Genomic DNA, 18,497 nt, shown 5'->3' on the forward strand with positions numbered 1-18,497 from the left:
TCTAGACTAGACCTTGTGGAAAGGGAAACACATTAGACAAAACTCAAATTAGCACATTAAAATATCTTGTAATTAAGCTATTCTCCTCTACTGACAAGAGAATCAGGTACTGCGACCTGAATATGATTCCACAAATCGCACACGTAGATGAGCGTCTATAAAAAGAAATGGACTTGGAAAATAAAAACCAAGGAAAATGAAAAGAGTGAACTAATTACTGTGTTAGTGTGTTCATAGTTCTTTCGATAGTTCATAGTTTTCATACATTTACTATTCTAAAGCGATCAAAAACCATTCTCCAACTGCAAGCCGATTATGGCTGATAGCGAGAGAGATGCATTTGCATTTTCCGAGAAAAATCAGTTGATCTGTACGCTGGAGGAAGTCCTCAAGCGGCCAAAGGAGTAATATTTATACATTCTTTCAACCGTAGTAAATATTTACCGTCATACTCAGAGCCTCTTTTTTCAAATGGAGGCATATTTTAAGACGCGAAAGAGGAAAATAAAATAAACAAATTTTTATGGCGAGTTTATTAAACATCCAACAGGGGCATGTGACACAAGATTTAAAAAATACAAAAATCTGCAGTAATTTTCTTCACGATTTTATCGCATAAAAAATAGTGTGGAAGATTACTGCAGCTGTTTGTATCTTATTACAATGAATTTCCACGAAGTGAACTCGTCAAAAATCGATGTCATCGCCACGGGAACTTCGATGTCATCGAAGCTGTGCAGATCACTAATTTTTTCATCTTTGCTTTTTTCACGAAGTTGAAACGAGGTGCAAGCGATTTCTCAACGTGTTTGGAGAGAAGTAGCCACCGCTCTCCACTTAAAGTTCAAAGACTTGTACGCGGCATGTGAAAGTAATTCTTGAGACTACAGTTCTCGATTGCGAAATGTTTAGCACATGTGGATAAGGAGCAAGGGGCAATGCCACTAAATACCAAGTCGTGCGCAGAAAAAAAATAACACGGTCCGCATTGCACTCTTTCATAAATGACAATGGCAAATACTATCATCTCGGTTGGCAGCAACTCTAGATACAGCCAGCAGGCTAAAGAGAGGACAGAAGGAAAAAAAATGAAAACAGGAAAAGACCTGCCTGCCCTCTGGCGATGTGTCGCCACTAGCACACATAATTGAAGAAACAGCTGTTCAAAGTTTCACTAATCGTTGAATACACAAAACACGAGCGGAGATTCCTCGTCCGCCAGAACCGTGATGCGGAAAAACAAAAGATTAGTAATGAGGGTTCAAAGTCGCGTACGTAAGGGTCACTGAGGAGATGAGGTCGTTTCCAGATGATTCAAATGCCGATTCATCACGTAAAAGGCTCCAGATGGAGGGCCGGAGAGTGCGAAAGAACTCAACTGCCAGACTCATCCCCGCGTAAACAAACTACTAACGTAAATTATGGAAACGTACATTTCCACGGTGTAATAAATGTTTTGGAAGAACTTTTCTGTAAAATATACTTCACATGACGTTTTACGCCACCTTACAGCTTCGTAAGATACAGGAAGCTAATTAATATTACAAATTAACCATATAAACCAACTAGTGATGGAAATAATGAAAATATATATTTCCACGGTGGAATACATGTTTTTGCAGTACCTTCACGTAAAACATGCTCCATATTCATGACGTTTCACGCCATTTTACAGCATCGTAAGATATAGAATGCTAAATAATATTAAAAACTGGCTTTCATCACTAGTTTGTTTACGTGAAAAAACTAGTGAACAAAATTTTGAAAACATCTATTTCCTCGGTGTGATAAATATTTCTGTAGGATTTCGCCGTAAAAAATGCTTCATATTCATGACGATTTACGCCATCTTGCAGCATCGTAAGATACAAATAGGTTATTTATATTAAAAAATAAGTATTTTTTTTCTAAAAATTCATTCAAAGGAATAAAAATAAATTCAAAGAAGTACGTAAATATTCTCTTTCCAGGTTAAAAAAAAATTCTTAATTGATACAAAATATTTGGCTCTATGCAGATTTAAATACTAACAGCTCTTTTTAAAACTTTTTAGTTCACGTAAGAGGATTCTTAAACGATATATTGTATTCCATTCTCCATGTAGTGTTTGAAATTACGCCTGGTATTTTTTATTATACTGATAAACATTCTATCAAGGAAAGTTTTTGTTTAAATATACATTTCGATTTAGATAAAAATAATCAAATTATGTATAAATGAATGAATATGATATCAGGTGCATTTAATATAATTTTGAAAAAATTATTAGAATAAACAGACATATCAAGTAGTAAGAATAAAGATAATTTGACCAGCAACAGCCAAACGTTGGAGCACTATCGTAGTAGATGATATTTTTCTCGGCTCACACCTGCGAGGACTTAAGAATTTACTTCGCAAGACTTACTCAAAGTGAATATGCAGTACTTTCCTGTAAACAAAAATATTTACTAGTAATTTTACATACAAATTTACTCACATTATTCAAATCACTCGGAAGTAATATTTCAATGAAAAGTTTCGTTGACTCCTGAGACAATTGCAACATAGAGATGACAAGAAAACTTGGATTTTTAATTAAGACTCTGGCAGGCAAAAGGGGACGGATTCACAAAATTTGACCACACCTTTTGCAGAGGAAACGCATAATAGAAATCGGCAGAAATTCGGATTTTCGAGATAGTGAGAACAAATTTGAAGAAAGTTCTTTTTAAAAAAGTCCAATAAATGCTTCATTTTTTCCTGAATCTACCAAAGTTACCGCCAAGATACGAGCATAGTAATGATACAAAATGGAAGCCTTTAAACGTTCGTTGGTACTAACGATGACAGTTTCAACTCAACTAATGGCCAATGAGATTCTATCTGGGGGATCGATGGTTATCACAAAACTCATTCAGTGATAACACTTCAAATTGAGAGATAGGGAAAATAGCCCTTCGGTTGATAGGTTTCCAGGAAATCATGACGGGAAAAGATAATGGTATTCGATAAAACACACTCTTTACCCGAAAAGGTTTCCATTGAAACAAAATATTATTCAAAATGCAGTGCATTTTGTAGTTACTAAGAGCATAAAAGCTTTGATTAAAAAATATCAACGGAGAATGGAACTACTTAAAAGACCTACTTAATTTGACGAAAAACAGCCAAAAATTGGAAAAATAGCCGAATACTGTTGTAGTGTATGATAATTTTCCCAGCTCACACCTACGAAGATTAAAATTTACTTCGCAATTGCCTCAATAAAAATTAGACTTTAAGTTTCGTCTCTAACACGTTTATTTTGCAATCCCTTTCTAACTTAGAGGTGCTTCTGGGAGAAATAAAATTTCAAGACTTCTCATTTTAAAACTTTTAAAATTTTCTACTCAATCATAATTATTGTTGCAACAACATATTTCATCATTAAATGTATAGCACAAGAGAACGCTTAGATTTAATCTTTCCTGAATAGAGCTGAAAATGTACACATTTTTGGATGTTACATAGAAGAAACACTGGGTTGAACAGGTGTTGAATACGCGAAAATAACACTAACCAAGAAATGATTCATTGTTTCTGAATTTACCAAAAAATATGCGCAGTTTAAAAGGTAAGGAAAGACTTATTTTCATACCAAAAACAAAAATTCGTATGATACTACTCCTATTTAATATTATTCCATATTAAATGGCAACTATGTAAAACGTATTACTTCCAGCAACATCAAATGCTAGTCAATGACCTATCTTGACTGAATGCCTTCATTTGTGCTAAACGAAAATGCGTGTACGATGAAAAATGCACTAAATTCGTAAATCAAACCACTAAGACGTACACTTAAAATGTAATGATTGGGTATGATCTGCATAATCTTCTCCTGTCTTTTCTCTTCGGGCCAAAAATATAAATAATTTATTTCACTTGACAAAAATAAATAGCGAGCGTTAGCTGATGTTAAGAGTAAAGAAACTTGTTTGTAATCTGACGATATTGACAGCGGAGATAAGTACACGATAACAGGAGATGAAAAAAAATCACGAGAATTCAACCGTGAGAGACGTTTGCTTCTTTTCTCGCTAAGACTCCGTGGAAAATATATCCATGCCTTCCAGCATCCAGATGGGAAATATTGCAGCCGCAGGGATGCAAAAAAAATAACTCGTGAACTTTAGTTCTAAAGATGGATACGTTGCCCTGAAAGTGAAACATGGATCGATCGAATGTCATCCGTCAAATAGCATCGACCAAGAAGTGAGAGACGTAAACAAGGTCAACGCCGATGCCTCACTGCCACGAGCATGTGCATTCGATTGAGAAAAACCCCGAGTCATACTACTGGTCGACGGGGGCGGCAAATTCGAAAAACGCTTATGAGTAAAAACTATAAAATCTCAGACTTTGAGAGAACGTTACCAAAATTAGTCGGCCTCGGTAGCGGCGGGGATTCAGTCCTCGCCTACCATACCGAAAGTCGCGAGTTCGAGTCCCGCCTGGATAGGTTTCCCCTTCCAGGACATGGGTGTGTGTGATCGTCTGTTGTAGCAAGGACGTACCCAGGATCAAAACTAGGGGGGTGGCAAGCCATGGTTGTTCAAGTTGTAGGTAAGATTTAAGCATGGAAAAGGTGAATGAAACCAACATTCTAAGGAAACTGTAACAGCCCTTTATTAGTTTTTAAAATTATTTGCTTGAAAAAACATTATTTTCCTTAATGACACTCGCGATTTTTGCTTCTGGGGGGAGGGGGGGGGCAGCTGCCCTCTCCTGCCCCTCGCTGGGTACGCCCATGTGTTGTAGATTGTTTAAACTCCCGATGTAAAGCCCACATTCGGGGGTAATTGAGACAAATAAATAAAACAAAGTCAAGCTTAGGGGACAAATGACGACATCGGTATTCCAATTAAGTAAAAATACTTTCTAAGTGAAATAGTAATTCCCATCCACGACTCAATGGGACTTTAGGAAAATAAAAATGGAAAAGTCCTCGTGAATAGAAGATTTAGCTTCAAGGCGTCAATTTAAATGCATTTGTTTCAGTGGATAGATAAATTAGACAGGCCCCAAAGGTCGGATAAAATTTCGATAATGTGCAGCACAATTGGTACATTTGGAACATAAACACTGGAACCAGCCAGCTACAACGTCATACAAAAAAATGGATGTATGAGCGTAAGAAACGGGTAATAACCAAAGTTGAGATTTGGAGAATATAAATGGGTAACGAGGATGATAAATAAACAATGGTTCTTGCTCTCAGAAAGTAGAACGCAAGTTTTTAACAATGTATGCCGGAACTTACAGTTGAAAACAACGTCTGCTGGTAAAGTGGAGGAGGGGCCTTCGAGTGTTTGTGGAAATCTCAGTCACTACCTGATTCTTAAGACCTGGTTACACGATACATTAACACGTACGGGTTAATGTCTAAATGTATGAACGCGAGAATGAACGCCAAAATGCACCGTGTAACCACCCAACTTGCGCGAATGCATGCACAGAAAGTAGAACCTGTTCTAATTTGGTTCATGCATTCGTACATGTTCCGTTCCGGCCCGCCAAAATCATTCACGCAAATGTACACTAACTTGTACGCGTTAATGTACCGTGTAACCAGGCCTTTACACTCAGAGCTTCTTATAGAAATGCAAGCATGACACCGACCAGAAACGTTACTATTGTTGCCGCGACCAATAGGGGACGTGTGGCTGATCACGCGCGAATCATGGAGCTTCACGGCGTGAGGCGTACATTCAATCGTTAAAATATCGTTACTCCTCGACGGAAAACTGATTGTAAACCGGCCGGCGGCGCCTCAGCGCCACCCACCCAGGGTTTTCAGGGGTACTCCAGCGGGCAGCAGTGATCGATACAAGCGGAAGGAGTCGCCGCGACCAATAGTAGCGGCAAGAAAACAAGTAAGTCACTCACCTCGGAATCCGTGATGTAATCCCTCTTCCGCCTCGAAGACCGTCCTTCCAGTTCAGTCCGACCCACGACGTTCTCCTCCTCATCTCCGGAGAGCGTCGGCGAAGCGTCCGATTCACTCAAACAAAGGAGGAGAAAAACAACCGCCGTCCAAGACCACCACCCTAAAACCATCCACGTCCTGCGGCGTCGGCACCCGGGCCTATCGCCCCTGGCAAAACACACTTCACCACCGACGGGAGCCTCTTCTTCGACGCGGGCATCATCCGAAAGTTGGCGGGGAGATGGGGAGGCGGAGGCCGGGCTTTTCCCCCTCGACCTCCCGGCTTGGTCCCGCACGAAACTCTCCCAGTGTGTTGGGTCTTCGCCCTCTTCGAGGCACATGTTACGGCGAGGGTCCGACTGGACTTCCTCATGACGGAGGCGGGAATCCTCCTGGGCGAGGATGGGCATCGTGGAAGGAGATGGAGAGAAAAGACACGAAATAACAAATTGTAATGACGATGATAAATTGATACTAAACCCCGAAAACCGGGTGAGCTATGCGCTCTATGGTCAACACACTCAAAGAAAAACTTTCACCACACAACAAACAGAACTTCGGTGAGGATGAAAACTAAACACACAAACACAGGACTTTCGCACCGTTGAGTGCAAAAGCGTTCGATTAAAAAAAAGACGACAGCCTATCAGGTGCGTGAAACAATTGAAACACTAACAAACACCCTAGGGTCCATAAACGATCCTTATTTAAAAAGTCCTCCGTCCGCGATCCACAGTGGCATCTTGAACCTTATCGCAGTTTGATTATAGCATTCCCTTGAGGTTAGTAAGGATATAGAAAAATGAGAAGAAACCCCGGCTTGATTGCATTTATAAAAATTTCGGTATGCTTCGGGTGGGTTGTTATGTTTTGGCTGTGGAGTGTGACATGAGGTTGATTTCGTTGATTTTCACTTTCGTAACCATCACTGAACACTGATGATTTGAAGTGAATCGCGTCTAAGTATCTATCGTCAACTACGTTTTTTTACGTTCATTGATGTAAAAAAATGGATGAGTTAAAATTAAGCGCGCGACTTGTGGTTCGCGCGCACACGGACAGGCCAAACGTATCTCTCGCCACGCTCCAAGCTCCCCCACCGACTGCGTCCATAGTCGTGAGACTCGAAGGTTAAAAACAGCGCAGCGCGAAGGCCGCCGACCAGCGGCGAAACGAAGAACTACGAGCCAGGACACCCCGCCACATAACGAGCGTACAGGCTTTAGACGAGCCACCTTTCCATTACATCAAAATAAATACTTTATAGCGCGTTCCAACTTTGTTGACAGCCTGAACAATGAACAAAGCAACAATGAACATGTGTGAACGATGCGCGAGGAGTATCGAGTGTAGGTAGCAGTGACCCGCTCCTCAGGATTTCATGAAGTCATCAACTTTTCTGCAAGATGGTCATCGATTTTTCGCCTCGAACAGCTCAAAAGAGGGTGAAACGGAAAAATTCGGGTCTTGTTATTTTTCGAAATCTACCACAGTCGATTTTTTTTAAATCGTGAAAGAACCCAAATCTTTGCTGATTAAACCTTTAATGTCCACATAACACATATGTCCCAATTTTTTTTAATTCTCTCAAAATTTAATGAGAAGGTGTATGATTATAAGAATTATTTCTATTACATATTAGACTATTCGCTTCTAGTTATAAACTCATTTTGTGATATCCTTTAGATATTGTAGTTTCCACATTGTTAAGAACTCTCACTTGCAATGCTGTTTATTAAGTGGAAATTTAATAGTTTATAACGAATCAATGAGAAGGTCAAATACAACAAGACTTTCGGTTTATTCCTCATGTGTACCTAGCCAGTGGAGTGAGTACGAAAAACTCCGCAATTTTTCTTAAAATTTTCACAAAATTAGTGTTTTTATGTCATTGGACACATATGCCCCTACAAGGGAGCGAGAATAGGGCGGTTTCCTACTATTTTTTATTACCTAAGTCGAAAGATGATTTCTCCTGGAGTTCATATTTCACGCTTTAAGATTTTTAAATGACGATATCTATTTTTCACGAATAAATGAAAAGTGAAATTTTTTCAAGCGCGCGAAAACGCGACGGATCAGTATGAATGCTGGGAAAAGCCCTAGTGACGTCTGCCTGCTGCTGTTGGAGGCCACCTGGGTGCGAGGCAATGAACGCCGCTACGATGCAGCGATGCAGGCTGCTTGCTGCCGAGCATGGCGCTAGCGTAGAATAACCTAAACTCCAAGAAATATTATTACTCCAAGAAATGTAGAATACCCTGCTAGCAGGTAGCGCTTGACTTAAATAAGGATTATTAATACCCTATCAAACGAGGGAAACTTTCCGACTTTAGGCAATTTTAATAGGTGATTATTAACACTAGGAATACCGGACTAGACACCCCTCCTAGAACTACCGAATGGAGTCATTTTGACTCCTACCTTATAATTGTTTATTTTTGCAGTTTGTCTCTATTTTTATTGATAAATTACTTAGAATTAAATATACAAATTATTTGGTTTTAGAAATCCTAGTTCAGACGAATGGCAATGGTCAATTTTATCCTCATTTGAAAAAGGCCATATTGGCGCCCATGCGATTCCACTCCACGTGACGTCACAGGGACCTAGTTTCTACACGAGAGGATAGGAGTTATGCATCGTCTGAGGTTACCAATGCATGCATGACGCACAGAGCTCAGGGAAACATGTCTTAATAATCACCTATTAAAACTGGCTAAGGTCGGAAAGTTTTCTTCGTTTGATAAGGTATTAATAAACCTTTTTTAAGCCAAGCGCTACCTGCTAGCAGGGTACTCAGATACCTGCTAGCAGCCTGCGTCGTATCAGCGCTCAAGCCTCGCCCTAAGGTCACCTCACACGCCGACATATGGAACCAGAAATACGTCACACGGACTTTTCCCAGCATTCCTACTTAGCCGTCGCGTTTTCGCGGGCTTGAAAATTTTCACTTTTCGTTTAATGGAGAAAAATAGATATCGACATTCGAAAATTCAAGAGCGTGAAGTGCGTACTCCAGGAGTAATAATCTCTCGATTTAGGCAGTAAAAAAATAATAGGAAACCACCCTATTGCTGCTAGAGGTCGCACGTTCAGATTGGCTGAACGACGGTGTCAGCAATTGTATCAGCGACATAAAAAGGGACATACCGAGCGATGGAAAAAAGTGATGGGATTTTCTAAATACTTCAAGAATGAAAGGGTGCTAAACATTTTTGAACTATTCTATTTTTAGGAGCAAATCGGAATACTGTTCCGTGAATTATAACCCGTTTACAAGAAAAATACACTGATATGATCTAGAGACAGAAAGAAAAAGTTTAAGGTGCATGTATTACGACCGTTATAATACTTACCCTTTAATTGATAATTACATCGAGTATGACTGCCTAATACAAATATTTGAGTTTCGAAAACTATGTGTGAAGAGAATATAAAAAAATTATTGGTTTTGCAAGACACAGTAAATAAAGGTGAAAGGAGTAGTTTCACTTATAGAATATGTATGAATATTCCAAAAAGTAAAGTAGGGTACAAAAGACTTTATCTCATTAATGTTAAAAGAGGCTATCGAAAAATAACCCTTTGCATATAATATGTAATTTTTTAAATGCACTGTTTAACGAGTTGTATTTATCGAAGGAAATTTTGCTAGGAGGTGATGAAAATTTTGAACAATATGAACTTGAAAATCAGAATAATTTATTCAATGGTATTAGGCTCAACTATGTGGAAGTTGATACTCGAAAATGAAAAGGAGACTTCGTTGATTTCCACTGGTTTATTTCGTCCGTACGACATGTTTCGAACCATAGAGGTCATTATCAATCGAAAATACCATTCAAATTTGTTGTACTTGATAATGACCTCTGTGGTTCGAAACATGTCGTACCTACGAAATAAGTTCGAAAAAAGAAGTAAGTCTCCTTTTCATTTTCAAAATAATTTATGTACATGACCAGTCTGACTATATTATATGCCTGGATTTTGTATTTATCTTTGTAATAACCGTCCATCCTGTAATGGTATTTATACATTGGATGTACGTTTAACGCAATAAATAAATTTCCATCCCTGGAGCCAACGTGGAAAATGGTTGCGTGGAAAGATCATTTTTCAGACATCATTTCAGCGATCGCTCGCAAGGTACGGAAAAAATGATCGTGTGATTCAGGATTGATCAAAACCGTGGATAGAAAACATTTCTCAATTTTCGAGAGAATACACGTCGATTCCTTCAGGTGAATGTGGACATCGAGAAATGCCATCACATCCTTCTGCACACTTCCGAGTGATTCATCAGCGATCAACGAGTCAACCGGATTCGGATACACCCACTTGCACCAAACCACATCCCATCGAGCGAGGAATTTCCCGAAATCTAAGCCAAATAGACGAAGAGGTGACATACCAAATCCTTATCATGAATTCTAAGTATTTGTTGATGAAATTTTTGATACTTCACCGGGGCCAGTCCCCTAAAGATTTACAAATGACAGATTAGTGCAGTATCCACAAATGTATTTCTTTAACTACCCGAAAAAATCTAATTCAGGTGCAGCGATGCCTAAATTGTCCATCATAGTCGAGCCTTCAATTCGAGATCATTGAAACATGAAAGCCGAGTTTCTACTAGTACCTACTTGCCATATTAAAACTACATACGTGAACGACTTCAATTAAAACGGTAAATGGCATTTCGGCCATCTCAATCGAAGTATTGGCTTGAAAAATGTGTGGCCCAAAAACAAACCAAAGATTATTGCGCAAAGATAATTAAGGGAAGTGATATTAATCATTCAATTCACAGAATTTTGACAAAAAAGGAATAAATTGCGTATCATCGAATTTCTCGCGTAAGAACGATTTTCTATTCGCATAAAAAATTTGAAACACGAAGATAACATCTCTTAATTGGCTACTTTGGAAATACCTACCCTAACGAAAAATTATAATTTTACGGATGAGGTATTTTTAACCCATGAAGCTCTTTGCGATAAAGCCGTTCGCCCACCCCAACATCATAATGTAATTATTTGATCGACAATATACGGTCGACTTGGAAGGTGGAACTATTATCGTAGAGGATTTTCGAAAAATAAGGCACATCCAATTGGATATTTTATTAAGCAATAAATATGAGCATCAGATAATTTTGGTAGGAACACGTAGAATCGCCGATAGCAAGTCACGAATCACCAATGGAGCTGGCACAACTGATTCCAGGATGCCGGCAATCTATCAACGGTGTAATTGCGAATAAATTTACTCGTAAAAGCTCAGATGAAAGCAGTAGGACTACAAAGCCATGGGCGTCCCCCCAGTCACCGATGCAAGGTCACCCTGCGGTCTCCTCTGATTTTTATGACTTTCCCTAACTTTACGGGCCGAGAACAAGTATAGCACATTAATTTTCCACAGAGATTATACGAGAAGACACACTGCTTGAGTACGCATGGAAAATCATTTTTCTTTCCGACCAACCAAAAAAATACCATTTTTTATCGCAACTCTAATTACAATTAATTTAAGTCATCCGAAAATATAAAGCCTATGGCCGAAAAAATACAGCTGAATAAAAATTAATACCGTCAAAAGACAACGTTAGCTGCATTCGACATCGCCAAGACCGCCCACAATCGCAAGTTAGGTTGTTGATAACGAAATTTTTAAAAAAATCGTAATTTGATACTTTTAATAAATGGATCGTGTGGGTATACAATGATAAAGCACCTGCTGATACTTCGGTCATGAGCGACCAACTTGTGCGACAAAGATCTTTTCCGTGGTCGATTGATGAACGGGATCACTACGAAAAACGACACAATCTTTCTGGCCATTCGCGACCAATGACGTTCGACGAATATTCGCGACCGATTTCGGTCGTCGGTCACTCGCGACCAGACCGTCACCCGCGTAACTTAAGGTTTGAATAATATGGGTTGCTATTGATATCATGTTTATCAGTCACATCGGTCGCGACTGACTTAGGCAGTGACCATCATAGGTGGTGACCGATATCGATCGTGATTGACAAAGGTAGAGACCGACGATCGACTATTCGCGATTGAGTCACTCAAATGAATGATGAAAGGTGATCAACATCACAGAAACGAACGACTTGGCCCATCACCAATTGTATTAGATGAAATACTGCGACACAAGTCCTGATAAAAAGCTCGATATCATGCAAGATAGAAATATCACTATATCACCACATATTTTCTATAACATCGTAGAAAGCCCTATAATCACGAAAAGGACCCACTGCACATGTAATATTATGATATTGAATCGAACAACGATAAATCAAAATTTAAAACTCGACGTAATAGACACGATTATCAAAACATCACGATATTTTAAGGAGATTCGCGATTTTTACTAGACTTCCATGGAAAAAGGCAATGTGTGACATGCATTGAGCAGGTGATGAATAGCACAAAGCAGTAGCTTTATGTAGGTGTTAAAAGGATAACCGTAACGAGAATTGAGGAGAGAGCTAAAACAAAGCAATCATAGGATTGATTACAGCTGTGATAACAGCATATGATGATGATGATAAAGAAGGTAATCAACCAAAATTATTATCCGATAAAAATCTACAACAGAGATGAAATGGCCCCATTAATAATAATACACCATTTGGATGGCCTTAACTTCAGTGAGTTCACGCCAAATGAATTCATAAAGAAGGAACCGACTCCCGCGATCATACCCTGTTAGCATGTCTCTGTTCTCTCCTTTCCTTCATGAAACTCCAGGGTCAAAACCCCAGGCCGAAAGGAAAACTCGGGCAAGGTCACGCCAAGACATCTTATGAATAAGCACCATGCGCACCGCTAATTTTTTTTCGCGAAGACTCACGACCTCACCCGACGGAAATAGGGATCGAGGAATGATGGCGGGCCAAGGTTCGCGCCGTGGACAGTAAGTACAACATGAGCAGCAACAGCAGTATTTGACTTAAATGACTAAATTGACTAATTGGTTCCTAAGTTTGCAGAGGTTAACGTCGTTTACAACAAATCCATCAACTTTAGTGGTGTAAACTAGGGATGGTCGGATCCAGGATTTTTTTCGGATCCGGATTCGGATCGGATTTTCGGAGCCGGATCTTTCGGATCGGATATTTTCGGATGCAAATGCTTTTTCAAATTCCAGCTATTAAACAAAGTAATATTCAAGTTTATTCTGGGTAGGTACATGCAATCAAACGACTGTTTTGTATATTTTCATACACATTTTAATATTTTTATAAATCAAAAATCATTTTTATAGGCTTTCAATTTGTTTTTTTTTAACAACTTTACATGCTCAGGACCTAAACTGTTACGCTTGGGTTTGGAAATGAAAAAGGAAAAATCTTCGGATGCCTCTGCGAGAGCTTTAAAACAAAACGGTTCATGAGTAGGACAAGAATCGGATGCGACGGCGCATTCTAAGAGAGAATCGGAACTATTTCCACCCTTTAACGGGCGTTTCATTCACTGACGCTATTGTTTTTAAAATTTCGGATCCAGATCCGATGTCTTCCGCGACTTTATATCCGATGTATCCGATGAAGGGAGATATCCGCGGATATTTGGATCCGAGGTATCCGATCCGACCATCCCTAATATAACCAATTGGTTCTCTAAAAAAACTGTTGACACTAGATTTGGCTTTCTTGCATCAAAATTGCAAGTTACTGAAACGAAAACTACAGGAATAAAATAAAGTTGGGCAACTTGATTGATCTTGAGGTAGTAACCACGTTATGGAGTCAAAGAGTTAAAATTTTTAATTTCGGCTTACATTCAAAAAACGCGCAACCAAATTTCATTGAAATCGCAAACGTTTCAGTATCTAAAATGCTGACCAAAATTCGATCAAGAATACTCGACTGTGTGCACTGAAACCTTTGATCACAGTCAATGGGACCAAAATGTAGGCACCGTGTGCAAGCCAAGTATACGAAAAATCAAGAGTCGATCAAGAAGTGATAACAGGCGACGTGGACTGGGAGGTTATTCTGTGTTCATGTATCTGATCAGAAATTCGGCTGTCGTCACAGATTCAGCCAAATTCTGCCATTGTTATGAAGTAAAATTAGTGATCGACTACGTCGTGCGCGTAACGGCTCACTTCCTCGGGAACGGTTCGTTTCAATCGTATTATCGTTGCTGCCTGGAGAAATGAATTACTCAATATCTCCCCAAATTTTTTTCGTCGTTATTTCGTTTTTATTTATTTAAGTCGTTATTTTCTTTTGGGAATGCTGAATAACCCCCTGATAAGACTTGGATATTACTACTTTAAAACATAAAAATGTCAGTTCACGGCTCGTGGCTAGGGAGAGCACCCCAGGCCGAATTTTTATTTCGGCCTTACCAGGAGTATTTGTATTAAAACGGCTGAAAACAATTCGCTAGTTTATGATAATTTAAACGAAAGCTTTTCTGCTACAAATGCATACTACGAAAATATCGCAATAAAAAGGCCCAGTCACCAATGGAATTCCTTCAATCCAGGGGACGATTGAATTGAGTTAAACTTTTGCGTAATTACCCTCCATAAATAATTTATGACTTCGAGCCAAGTGCGAGTAGTGTAAAATCCAAGCTTCGTTGTAAACCCAAATACGTAACCGTTCGACCAACAATAAGTAAACCGATAATTATTAGCGACATTATTTTTCTTAAAACTTAATATTTGAGCACTTATTAACTTTCAATGCCAAATAAATTCCTCTACGTCTGGAAACGGAGAGATTATTGACCAAAATATGATGGAGAGAGAAGGCACAACACAAAAATGAACTGTTCGAGACGGCGGGCTTGGAAAAATATAATTTTCAAAACGAAAAAAAAAAAAGGATGAGATGAGCAGGGGTCACGACCCCATGATTCCCGAGTGGCTGGCTGGGGGAGTGACTCAACATGGTCGGCCCCTTCCTGCTCCGCGAACGAAAGAATTCGTGGCCTAAAACAGCTCATATCCTCCTCTAACCTTCCTCTGTTGATCGAGCCGCTGCGACTCAAAGTCACTCTGAGTGTAACTTAAAAATTAGGATGAGCGTAGCGTCACTTCAGCAAAAGGCCTGCATTTTACAATAATAAGGGCGTAATAAAAATTATTAAGTAATCGCGTGTTGATTAACTGCTTTTTGTATGCCCCCCAGTTCAGGACAGCCACAGTCGAAAATCTTTTACAGGTGTTGCCTCAAAACTGTGGAACAATTTCACTCAACAGGCAAAAGACAGTGCTTCATTTGAAATACTTATGAGGAAAACCATCACTTTCTTATTTTTCAGTGACCCATTAAATGCAGACTGAGTTAATTGTCTCAACATTTGAGTGATTTATATGTAAATCGATAAGTTTAATGTTAACTTAGTGTTAGAAGAAGATATGCATTCAGTTTTTTCATGTTGTTGTACGATTCCTTTTTTATCCCTGTCTGTTGTCAACGCATACTTTATAATTTAGCACTATGTTATAAAGGATTTCAGACTTCTAGAACAATGAATGAACTTATATATTTATTATTAAACAATCGAGAACTTTCACCTGGATATTTTCCTTATAAACACTACAACAATATAATATTTTACAATCTTTTACACTCAGCATACTAGTCAGGCATCAATAAAATATATTTGAACGTGGCAGCCTCCGTGGCGCAATCGGCTAGCGCATTCGGCTGTTAACCGAAAGGTTGGTGGTTCGAGCCCACCCGGGGGCGTAATTTTTATCGGCATCGAAGGTGGCGGGGTGAAGTCCTCGCCCGCAAACCGAAGGGTTCCATTTCCGCCTGAGAAGGTTTCTCGCTATCCTAGACATGTGGTTTTATAGTTATTTTCCAACTTCGCTGTTCTTCAGATTCCCCACGATTTAGAGAATGCTAGATTTCACTTGAGACCGTAAAAATAAATAACATCACATTTTAAAAACAACTTTTATAAACAAATATTTTTATCCGAACTAGGAAGAATAAAATATATTTCATATATACGAGGCTGACAGAATCTCTAAATAAAATGGTTAATATACGACGAAAGTATGCAAGAAAAGAAGGATTGAAGAGAAGTAATACGTAGGTGTGAAAAGATTTGCTGATAGAAGAAATGAGTGGAGAGCTGCGTCAAACCAATCTTAGGATTGTTGACCAGTGATGATGATGATGATAAAACGAAAAACTGTTGGGCGCATGTTACACAATAATGACATTCAACCGATCTTAAGTACATAGAGTGTATAGAAAAATTATCGACATACAGTCCCAATCATAATAAATGTGTCAGAATACTTCATTGTTATCTGATTCTGAATTGCCCTGAAAATTTCAGCTTGATCGCAAATCGGAAAGTAGTTTACAGTTGAGTTGCAATATTTGACCCGGACAGGACGACAAACAACAAAGCGAATTCAGAAAGACGTGCAAAATTAACAAGAATCGTTACTTGTAGCTAACAGGATTAAATCAATACTGTAACGTTCCAATGACGAGAAAATTCAGCGAATGAAATCTCCAATTTCGTTCGAATTCAGCAACCCTAAGCAAATTCCTTAATTGGGTTGCGAATTTCGTTTTCACAGAAACAAAAGACCAATTTTCTATCCACTCAAAAATAGCATGCGAAAATTTTAAACTGATTCATTGATAATGAGTATTTTATACTTTTAGCTGCGGTAACAGTCTCGACGATCAATTATTCTTCTGTAAACCACAAATAATATGTCTAAAGTGTTTCTCATTTCAATAGAGGAGAGGCAACCGGGACGGGATGGTAAAATCCATAGTTGAGAGTAAATTTTTTTAATACATGCATCGCAATCTCCTTTCTTAAACACTAACACTGCGTATGCTAAGATACAATGAGCTTTTTCTATAATGAAAAATCACCGCTTTTATCAAACTAACAATAGCTCATGCGGGTAAATGAAATTAGTTGACGATGAAATCGGTAGTAAGATGAAAAAACTCATGATACACACGAATTTCATCTAAATACTTCTGAATATAATAGGAAATTTCAGATAAATCACTATTTAAGCATCACGATGAAAGTCAAATCGACAACGTAGTAGCAGCAGCAAGCTTAAATGTTAAGAAGCACTCATATCATTTCTCATCTTTGAAACCACTGCGTCCATGAAAGTCAAGTAATATTAAAAGTATACATCGTTGGCGTTGAAAAGTGGAGAACTATTCTCAAACATTAAAGTCGGGCTAAAAACATAGAGCTTGAAGGGCAAAATTGACAACTCAGAGCTCACTTAAATACAACACACAACAAATATGACAAACCACGAAAAAACAATTACTACAGAGCAAATAAAATTGTCACATACAGGCAATAAATAGTCAAGACTGAAGAATATCTGCTACATAATACATCGAACGAAAAAAAGAAATTTTGGAGCAAAACCTTTTTACGAGAGAACACCAGCATCGATATACCCCAAGATTTCATCAATCAATTCATAATTTCCAGACCAGGTAAATGAAATGGTTTGCGGACTGGTTACAAGTTAAATTAATCCGCACTAATTAATAAGTGAATAAAAGTTAATAATTCAATCTCCAATCGCGATAAATTACGTGAAAATTGATAGTTTAATCACCCAAAATGTACGAATAAATTGGCAGAAAATGAAAATTGCTGTAATTTCATACATATATCCGTTCCGCTGAGTCCAAAAAGGTTATGAAAATGTATATTAAATCGTACAAGTTCATAAATTGCGCAACGAGACTTTCAGTTATTAAGTTCACAAGTACTCGGATATTAGTATTCAAAAACGCCATGGCGCCATTAATTACTTCACAATCAAATTGCAAACTCGCTGCATAATCACTGGATATATTTGTATTGCGTAATACATTAATAAAACCAAAACAGAGGCTTTTTCTGTGTCAGGTCATTCGCTGGCCAATAATAAGCAAAATTGAAAATGCCGCGAAAGCCTCAGCTAACTATCGATACAATCGATGAAGCTCGATCACAACTTTCGATTACATGTGACCGTCCAGCGAAGTTGTCAAGCAGGTGGGTGTGAAAGGAAATAAGTAATTATGTGGTATTTTGCAGATTAGGAGTAGGATATACGACAAAGATAATTCTAAATGTTATTTGTCAACAATATTGGAGGTTTTTGGCGAAATTTTGAGTCAAACAAGGTCAAGAAAAAGGAAAAACAAACAATATTTACTCACCGACCTCAATTCAGCCCGTAGCGATACAGCAGCACAGTTTCATCTGAAGTACCAACCGTTGGGGTCAGTAGTGCCAACCAAACATTGGATTCCTTTTGTGATTGTTTTATTTTTTCATTATATTCATAGGATGACTAACCGAGAAGGCGACTTGTTTCTTAAGGGGTTCGTATTCTTATGTTATTTCGATTTTGTTGATAATTTAAAGATATGTTGTATGGCGAAGCTTACTTCATTAGTGGGCGTTTCAATTATTCTTTGGAAACCAAGTAAATTAATATGATTATTTCCACATTACGTAAATAGTGTCATTACCATTTTCCTCGTGTGCATTTCGCGAAT

The 18,497-nt window shown here is 38.5% G+C and overlaps 1 protein-coding gene and 1 non-coding gene across 3 annotated transcripts in view; one reads left to right on the plus strand and one right to left on the minus strand.

Annotated features, from left to right (window-relative positions):
* LOC124159473 (matrix metalloproteinase-2-like) overlaps positions 1 to 18,186 on the minus strand; it is a 764,180-nt gene extending 745,994 nt beyond the window's left edge. The window contains exons 1-2 of one of the 2 annotated variants that reach the window (XM_046535299.1): positions 18,156 to 18,186; positions 5,911 to 6,342 (exon numbers count right to left, since the gene is read on the minus strand). In XM_046535299.1, the coding sequence (XP_046391255.1) occupies positions 5,911 to 6,291 (381 nt within the window). In that variant the 5' untranslated portion in view covers positions 6,292 to 6,342; positions 18,156 to 18,186. Of the gene's footprint in view, positions 1 to 5,910; positions 7,045 to 18,155 lie in introns of those variants that run through there. The other variant, XM_046535298.1, reaches the window with a different exon arrangement.
* On the plus strand, positions 15,607 to 15,680 carry Trnan-guu. The gene has a single exon. It is a non-coding gene; the product is annotated as a tRNA-Asn (tRNA).
* Positions 18,187 to 18,497: the final 311 nt, after the last annotated feature.

The sequence above is a fragment of the Ischnura elegans genome, chromosome 5 (assembly GCF_921293095.1).
Source record: "Ischnura elegans chromosome 5, ioIscEleg1.1, whole genome shotgun sequence".
NCBI lineage: Eukaryota > Metazoa > Arthropoda > Insecta > Odonata > Coenagrionidae > Ischnura > Ischnura elegans.